The sequence below is a fragment of the Carassius auratus genome, unplaced genomic scaffold, assembly GCF_003368295.1.
Source record: "Carassius auratus strain Wakin unplaced genomic scaffold, ASM336829v1 scaf_tig00214564, whole genome shotgun sequence".
NCBI classification, from domain to species: Eukaryota; Metazoa; Chordata; class Actinopteri; order Cypriniformes; family Cyprinidae; genus Carassius; species Carassius auratus.
This window is the reverse complement of record NW_020527711.1, coordinates 542-9999: the sequence shown is the minus strand read 5'-3', so window position 1 is coordinate 9999 and position 9458 is coordinate 542. Positions and strand designations below refer to the sequence as shown.

Genomic DNA, 9458 nt, shown 5'->3' with positions numbered 1-9458 from the left:
CACGATGACTTGAATGACTTGAGTGTTAATCACATCATGTTTTCAGTTTGAATATAAAATATATAAATTATTTTTTTAAATAAAGTTAATTACTCAGCTGGAGCGCAGGCTGAGAATAGCGTCGTGACTGGATCAGGACACAATCATCAGTCATGCCCTCTCTACCTTACACACACCACGCCCACTTAGATCAGATATCACATCACATCAACATGTCAGCCTGAGAGGTACCGAGGGTCATCGCTTTTGTCTTCAATAGTTCGCGCCTAAAAACGCGTGGAAAACGCTAGTCGCGCCGCTTTCTCCTTCTTTCCAAAGCGCTCGGGCAGAAGTGCTCCTGGGGCGTCTGTCGTTGCTAAGCATCCATGACAAGCTCTCTCTCAATGAAGATGCGGAAATTTCAGCAAAGGATAAATGTATTTGCAGCACTAAAAATCGCTCGCAGTAGCTCTGCTACTAAATTCATTTCAAAATGGCAATCCATATACAGCCATGAACAGCTGTTCCTTCATCTTAGCTGAGCTTTCAACGTTGATACGAGAAAGGATGAAGCTGATTGGTTAGTTATTGTCACATGACCTGCGGTGCGCTTGCGGCATTCTGAAAAGTTTAGATGTTGAGCGCGTTGCTTCCATTATGAGCGCGCATACCGCGCGCCTACATTGGAAATAACGAACTTGCGCGCACAAAAGACGTGATGTGAACGGCCCCTAATGATCCGCTAGCAGGCCGTCAAAAAAACGCATTCCAGGGGCGGCGCTAGGGCTGGGCTAAGGGGCATAAGCCCTGAATATTTTGTTACCTTGTCTTTCTCATAGAGCAAAACAATTAATCAGAAAAACAAATGTAGCTGCCGCGATTACCCAATCATGACAAGTGCATATTACATATATATATATATATATATACAGTACAGAATATAAATATGACGTATTTTCAGTTGTTTCATACTTTTTTGTTATGTACAGTACAGACCAAAAGTTTGGACACCTTCTCATTCAAAGAGTTTTCTTTATTTTCATGACTATTGACTATTGTAGAGTCACACTGAAGGCATCAAGGGCTATTTGAGCAAGAAGGAGAGTGATGGGGTGCTGCGCCAGATGACCTGGCCTCCACAGTCACCGGACCTGAACCCAATCGAGATGGTTTAGGGGTGAGCTGGACCGCAGACAGAAAGCAAAAGGGCCAACAAGTGCTAAGCATCTCTCGGGGAACTCCTTCAAGACTGTTAAAGACCATTTCAGGTGACGACCTCTTGAAGCTCATCAAGAGAATGCCAAGAGTGTGCAAAGCAGTAATCAAAGCAGAAGGTGGCTACTTTGAAGAACCTACAATATGACATATTTTCAGTTGCTTCACACTTTTTTGTTATGTATATAATTCCACGTGTTAATTCATAGTTTTGATGCCTTCAGTGTGAATCTACAATTTTCATAGTCATGAAAATAAAGAAAACTCTTTGAATGAGAAGATGTGTCCAAACTTTTGGTCTGTACTGTACATAACAAAAAAGTATGAAACAACTGAAAATACGTCATATTTATATTCTATACTCTGAGAGAGATAGAGACAGTGTGTGTGTGTGTGTGTGTGTGTGTGTGTGAGAGAGAGAGAGAGAGAGAGAGGAGAAATGTAACAGTTTAATGTTGTATGTAAACTGTGTTTGAGAGAGAGAGAGAGAGAGAGAGAGAGAGAGAGATGTTCAGAGAGGAGTCTGTTGGATGTTTAGTTTTATGGACTCAATGTTGAAAATGTAAAACATTTCAAACACTGTTGGCAGAAGTGAAAAATAAATAATTTTAGGAAGTTACAATTTTGTTTGATTCCATGATGTATTTTACTGAACATGAGTATTTACAATGCAAATCCAAATTATTTTAATTTACTGACAGTTACTTATATCTTGTCTTTTAACTTTATTAAGATCAGATTCTGCAGGTAAAATAACAATATTAAGGTGACTTGACTTGGACTTGACTTGACATAGCTTGTGACTTGACTTGACTTGACTTGCCCAAGAAAAAAATACTTGGGACTTACTTGAGACTTGAAGGTTAAGACTTGAGACTTACTTGAGACTTGCACATGTGTGACTTGGTCCCATCTCTGCCTGGAAGTCTGGATATGTATTTCGACCATTGAGTGATCAGAACACCGTCACTGAAATCTGCTGGAAATACAAAGATATCGTAAAAAACAGGATATGTTTTTTCATTCGAAATCTACAGTACATTTATTCTAAACCACGAAGATCACTGTCAATTCTTATTTCAAGTTAAACTTTAATACCTTTTAGACAAAGCAATGTGAATAGGAGAAGAAAGGAGTCCATTTAGAGTTGCTTTTTATGAAATGTTCTCTGATGTTCAGCAAATTACAAAAAAAAATAAAATAAAAAAAATAAGCTAGTACTTCATATATTTATAAAGCCACACCCCTTTGTTGCTTAGTCATTGGTGGAAAAAAAGAGAGCATTTTTTTATCTTTTCCAAAAGCTCTTGCCTCCATAAGCGACTGCTTTCTTTTAAGGGATTGATTTGGCAATATGTCTCACAGCGAAAACAGCACATGATATTCACAACGAATACTATCAGAGTTCAGCATGAGCATGTTTTAAGTTAATATTGTAATGAGATTAAAAATAGCACACCCTTGAATATGGACACTTTTTCACAATGACATTTGGAACGTGGTTGTCTACTATAGCAGGGTAAACTTACAGGTAAAAGGCAAATATATTTTACACAATTATTGTGGTTGCAAATTATAAGTAGGTACAAAGTCATTGCCTTTTGGCAAATGTCACCATTTTTTCAAGTCAAAATGCATCATTTCCACTGCCACTGTCTTTATGAGTGAATCAGTGAATCATTCACTCAATCAGTTTGTTCATTCAGAACACCACTACTGTGTGTTGCTTGGAGATGCACAGCACAACAGAATATTTATCTGTGGATATGAATTGGAATATTTTGTTGATGTAGCATAAAAAAAAAAAAAAAAAATTCTGAAGTATTAGTTACCTATATATGTTTACCTATAGAAGGCTGCAAAGAACGCTCTTGCTAAGGTGGAATATTGCTTAATTAATTTATTGATTAATTTACTGAATTCAATGATGAACTGCCTTTAACTATAATTTTGCATTATTGACCAACTGTTTTCCTAATGAATGTTGTTCAGTTGCTTTGACGCAATGTATTTTGTTTAAAGCGCTATATAAATAAAGGTGACTTGACTTGACTTGACTTGGTTGATGTAATGCATCAAAATATAAGTATTACTGGCAACATTTCTTTTCTTTCCATCCACCATCTTGGATGTTTCACAGAAACTGTTGAAATGCATTCTGGTATTGCATTATATGTGAATGCTACGTTAAGTTGGCCAGCACACCATGCCGCTGTCTGGGTGGATCCTGTACTCAGTTTGGGAGCAACACTTATATCTGATTGTGTTTTCTATTAAGAACTTTACAAAAATATTATTTGATGTAGAAATGAAATGCTGTAACAAGCCTTTTCATTAGTGTCACATTTGAACCTCAAGAACATTAGATTGGCTTTTTTGTGTATTTCCTGTTTGTCTGGTGGTTTGGTTTTTAGTCAGGCAGGTAATAAAGACTACAGCACTGTGCATACTGACAGCACAGTAATAAACAGCCGAGTCTGATGAACTGAGATCAGAGATTTTCAGAACTCCCTTCAGTGTTTCTGTTCTTTCCAATTTAAACCGGTCTTTAAATCCATCCTCATAGGTGGGGTCACTTGTAGCACTGTAACTTAACACGATCAAGACCATGGCTGTATCCTTCTGCTGATACCATAACATGTTTGGCTTGTTACTGTCATCATAACTACAATTTATGTCTGTTATATTCTTCGCGCTGGCTAATATGGGTGTTGGGTTCTGTTGAACATTCACACATTTCACCATCCCTATAAAAAAACAAAAATGTTTTAAGAGATGTTCTCTTTCAAAGCAAAGAACATAAACGAAAATGATAAATTATAATAATTTGTTCATGTTACTATCAAAAGACATCTTACCTAAGTATAATAAGAAATAAATGCACAGTCCATATGCAGCTCTAAACATACTTCTACAACAGCGTTACAAATACTCTGGTTACACACACAGCAAAAATAATGTGACGATAGAGATTGTATGAGTCTTTAGTATAGACAGAGAAGAAGGGAGGAAGGGCGGAAGGGAGGAGTGTGACATGATTAATTCATTTGAATGTGCAAGTTGTCAGGTTCTGCTGACTGGTTTGTACAATATGGGCTTATTTATTCATGGTTAAGGCAGGTGTGATTGCAGGATTTTATTTGCATTTTTTTGTTAAAGCAATTATTTTTTTGTGTGTGTAAACTAGCAGCACACAGATACACAGCATCAATCCCATCCATAACATCCACTTTCAGGGTCCATTAATTAGTCTCTGTACTTGACACTGTGAAATTAGTTCCAAAACCTTCCTCATTTAGAGGAAGAAATAACAATGTAGCCCCCAGCATACAGAATATTTTGCTGTGGATTTGACTGAAACTGTTTTTGTTGCATGAAATGTAAGTATTTTATTGGAAATATTTCTCTCGACTGCATCCATCATCTTGTATGTTTCACAGATACTGTCGCAATGCATCCTGGTATTGTGTTATCTGTGAAGGATATGTTACTGTAAAATTTGGCCAGCATACATGATGCCTTAAAATGTTGTCTAGGTAGGTCTAACTAGTTTTGGAGGAAAGCTTATATTGATTGTGTTTTCAATTAAAACTGACAGAAAGTACAAAAATCTTTGAAAAAGAAAATCTGAAAAAAAGAAAAAGATACAGAGGTTAGATTCCTCATTTGTACGTATTGCATTTCCTGTTTGTCTGGTGGCTTGGTTTTTAGTCAGGCAGGTAATAAAGACTACAGCACTGTGCATACTGACAGCACAGTAATAAACAGCCGAGTCTGATGAACTGAGATCAGAGATTTTCAGGACTCCCTTCAGTGTTTCTGTTCTGTCCAGTTCAGTCCGGCCTTTAAATCCATCTTCAAACGTGGGTTCACCTGTAGCACTGTAACTGAAGACGATCAAGACCATGGCTGTATCCTTCTGCTGATACCATTGCATATAATCCATGTTACTATCATCATAACTACAATTTATCACCGCAGATTTCTCGTTGGCTAAAATGGATGTGGGGTTCTGTTGAACGGTCACACATCGCACCATCCCTGTGACAATATAATCAATAAAATCAAATATAAATATATGTTTTAATAGATATTCATTTTAAAAGCAAAGAACAACAACCAAACTGATATATACAGTAGCTATAATAATTTGATCATTCTGCTCTCAACGGACATCTTACCTATATATAATAATAAATAAAAGCACAGTCCATACGCAGCTCTGAACATCCTTCTAAAACAGGGTTAAAAATACTCTGGCTATGCACACAGCAAAAATAATCTGACAAGGTGAGAGAGAGAGAGTACAAGACTTTAGTATCAACAGAGAGAGAGGAATACCTGTACATTAAAGTCACATCTCCCCCTACTGACTGCATCACATCAACAAGACCTTTGTGTGAAAGTGCTTTTGGCATAAGGAAGGGGTGTAAAATGATTAATGTAATTCTACTGTATGCGCGGGTTGTAAGGTTCTGCTGACTTGTCTGTAGAGATATGGGTTTATTTTATGAATACAACCAGTATTTGTATTCATAATTTGTATCATTTTGGTAACAGTGCATTTCCACTGAGAAGCCTGGAAGTCTGGATATGTATTTGGGCCATTGAGTGATCAGAACACCGTCACTGAAATCTGCTGGAAATACAAAGATATCGTAATAAACAGGATATGTTTTTTCATTAGAAATCTACAGTACATTTATTCTAAACCACGAAGATCACTTTCAATTCTTATTTCAAGTTAAACTTTAATACCTTTTAGACAAAGCAATGTGAATAGGAGAAGAAAGGAGTCCATTTAGAGTTGCTTTTTATGAAATCTTCTCTGATGTTCAGCAAATTACAAAAAAAAAAAAAAAAATAAGCTAGTACTTCATATATTTATAAAGCCACACCCCTTTGTTGCTTAGTCATTGGTGGAAAAAAAGAGAGCATTTTTGAGTTACAAAAGCTCTTTTCTACATAAGCAGCTGCTTTCTTTTAAGAGATTGATTTCAAAGCAATTCGGCTCGCAGCAAAAACAGCACATGATATTCACAACGAATACTAGCGGAGTTCAGCATGAGCATGTTTTAAGTTAATATTGTAATGAGATTAAAATAGCACACCCTTGAATATGGACACTTTTTCACAATGACATTTGGAACGTGGTTGTCTACTATAGCAGGGTAAACTTACAGGTAAAAGGCAAATATATTTTACACAATTATTGTGGTTGCAAATTATAAGTAGGTACAAAGTCATTGCCTTTTGTCGCCCTTTTTTTTTTTTAAGTCAAAATGCATAATTTCCACTGCCACTGTCTTTATGAGTGCATCAGTGAATCATTCACTCAATCAGTTTGTTCATTCAGAACACCACTACTGTGTGTTGCTTGGAGATGCACAGCATAACAGAATATTTATCTGTGGATATGAATTGGAATATTTTTGTTGATGGAGCAAGAAAAAATAAATAAAAATACATTCTGAAGTATTAGTTTACCTATATATGTTTATAATTTACTGATGTAATGCATCAAAATAAATGGCATTAAATTAAAGTATTTACTGGCAACATTTCTTTCCATCCACCATCTTGGATGTTTCACAGAAACTGTTGAAATGCATTCTGGTATTGCATTATATGTGAATGCTACGTTAAGTTGGCCAGCACACATGCCGCTGTCTGGGTAGATCCTGTACTCAGTTTGGGAGCAACACTTATATCTGATTGTGTTTTCTATTAAAAACTGTACAAAAATATTATTTGATGTAGAAATTAAATGCTGTAACAAGCCTTTTCATTAGTGTCACATTTGAACCTCAAGAACATTAGATTGGCTTTTTTGTGCATTTCCTGTTTGTCTGGTGGTTTGGTTTTTAGTCAGGCAGGTAATAAAGACTACAGCACTGTGCATACTGACAGCACAGTAATAAACAGCCGAGTCTGATGAACTGAGATCAGAGATTTTCAGAACTCCCTTCAGTGTTTCTGTTCTTTTCAGTTCAAACCGGTCTTTAAATCCATCCTCATAGGTGGGGTCACTTGTAGCCATGGCCGCGGGAAGTGGGGTGCTGGGGGTGCTGCAGCACCCCCTAGTGACGAGAGGGAGATAAAAAAAAATGTAGGCCTATTAAAATATTTTGCTCGTTCCATGCAGAATACATCCATCTTTATATAATACAGCGCACCTCGACATTTGGACACCTGTAACCAGTCCAGGGCACCCCGCCTACATGTAGCTCAGGTAAGAGCATGGTGCTGCCGCGCTTGTAACATTTATTTTTTTGGCAACAAGTGTGGGATCAGCTTTGACTAGCCAAGCAATTGTAAGTAGTACACTATTATAGTATTTTTGTAAGGTGGTGGGGATGGAGATGGAGAGTATTATTTCGTTCGTGTGTTCCTTGCGTAATTATTGTGGAGAAATGTTAAAATAAAGTTTAAATAGTCGGAGATTATTTCCTTGTGGTTTGTGTAAAAAGGTTGGAGATGAAAGCTTTATACTGTGCGTGTGTTCTTTGCGTAATGGATGTGGAGAACTGTTCAATAAACAAATTGCTTAAATAGTCAGAGATTATTTCCTTGTGGTGTGCGTAAAAAGATTTTGGAGTTAATAGAGTTGCGTGTGACATAAACGTGCAGTGACTCAAGCCAGCTGACCAAATCGATTGCATTGTTTTAGCGTTATTGTGAAGTTTGATTAATATTATATTTTGTTGTAATATTATTTGTTGTATCTTAATATGTTGCATGTATGTATAGGCTATCTGAAATTGTAATGAAAGTAATTATTTAGTTTTCTTTCGATTATTAAACTATTATTTCTGATTCTGCTTCTGCTTCAGATTAATAACCCATTGCGCATATCTGAGAACTGATGTCTGTACGTTTCAGACCCTGGCTGGCTGTGCACTGAAGTGTATATGACAATAAAAGTAGTAAATCTCAATGTATTTATTTTTAAAATGTATTTTAAATAGGCCTATATAGGCTCATAGGTTTTTTGTCAAAAAAAAAAAAAAAAAAAAAAAAAAAATTTCACAGCACCCCCTGTTCAAAATTACTTCCCGCGGCCCTGCTTGTAGCACTGTAACTTAACACGATCAAGACCATGGCTGTATCCTTCTGCTGATACCATAACATGTTTGGCTTGTTACTGTCATCATAACTACAATTTATGTCTGTTATATTCTTCGCGCTGGCTAATATGGGTGTTGGGTTCTGTTGAACATTCACACATTTCACCATCCCTGTAAAATACAAAAATGTTTTAAGAGATGTTCTCTTTCAAAGCAAAGAACATAAACGAAAATGATAAATTATAATAATTTGTTCATGTTACTATCAAAAGACATCTTACCTATGTATAATAAGAAATAAATGCACAGTCCATATGCAGCTCTAAACATACTTCTACAACAGCGTTACAAATACTCTGGTTACGCACACAACAAAAATAATGTGATGATAGAGATTGTATGAGTCTTTAGTATAGACAGAGAAGAAGGGAGGAAGGGCGGAAGGGAGGAGTGTGACATGATTAATTCATTTGAATGTGCAAGTTGTCAGGTTCTGCTGACTGGTTTGTACAAATATGGGCTTATTTATTCATGGTTAAGGCAGGTGTGATTGCAGGATTTTATTGCATTTTTTGTTAAAGCAATTATTTTGTGTGTGTGTAAACTAGCAGCACACAGATACACAGCATCAATCCCATCATTAACATCCACTTTCAGGGTCCATTAATTAGTCTCTGTACTTGACACTGTGAAATTAGTTCCAAAACCTTCCTCATTAGAGGAAGAAATAACAATGTAGCCCCCAGCAACAGAATATTTTGCTGTGGATTTGACTGAAACTGTTTTTGTTGCATGAAATGTAAGTATTTATTGGAAATATTTCTCTCGACTGCATCCATCATCTTGTATGTTTCACAGATACTGTCGCAATGCATCCTGGTATTGTGTTATCTGTGAAGGATATGTTACTGTAAAATTTGGCCAGCATACATGATGCCTTAAAATGTTGTCTAGGTAGGTCTACTAGTTTTGGAGGAAAGCTTATATTTGATTGTGTTTTCAATTAAAAACTGACAGAAAGTACAAAAATCTTTGAAAAAGAAAATCTGAAAAAAAGAAAAAGAAACAGAAGTTAGATTCCTCTTTTGTACGTATTGCATTTCCTGTTTGTCTGGGGGCTTGGTTTTTAGTCAGGCAGGTAATAAAGACTACAGCACTGTGCCTTTTGACAGCACAGTAATAAACAGCCGAGTCTGA

General features: G+C 36.4%; 1 gene segment (V, D, J or C); it reads right to left on the bottom strand.

Moving 5' to 3' along the window:
• Positions 1 to 6988: 6988 nt before the first annotated feature.
• On the bottom strand, positions 6989 to 8695 carry LOC113092316 (T cell receptor alpha variable 9-2-like). The segment is given in 3 exon segments: positions 6989 to 7239; positions 8247 to 8432; positions 8543 to 8695. Coding segments are annotated over 3 exon segments (486 nt in total).
• Positions 8696 to 9458: the final 763 nt, after the last annotated feature.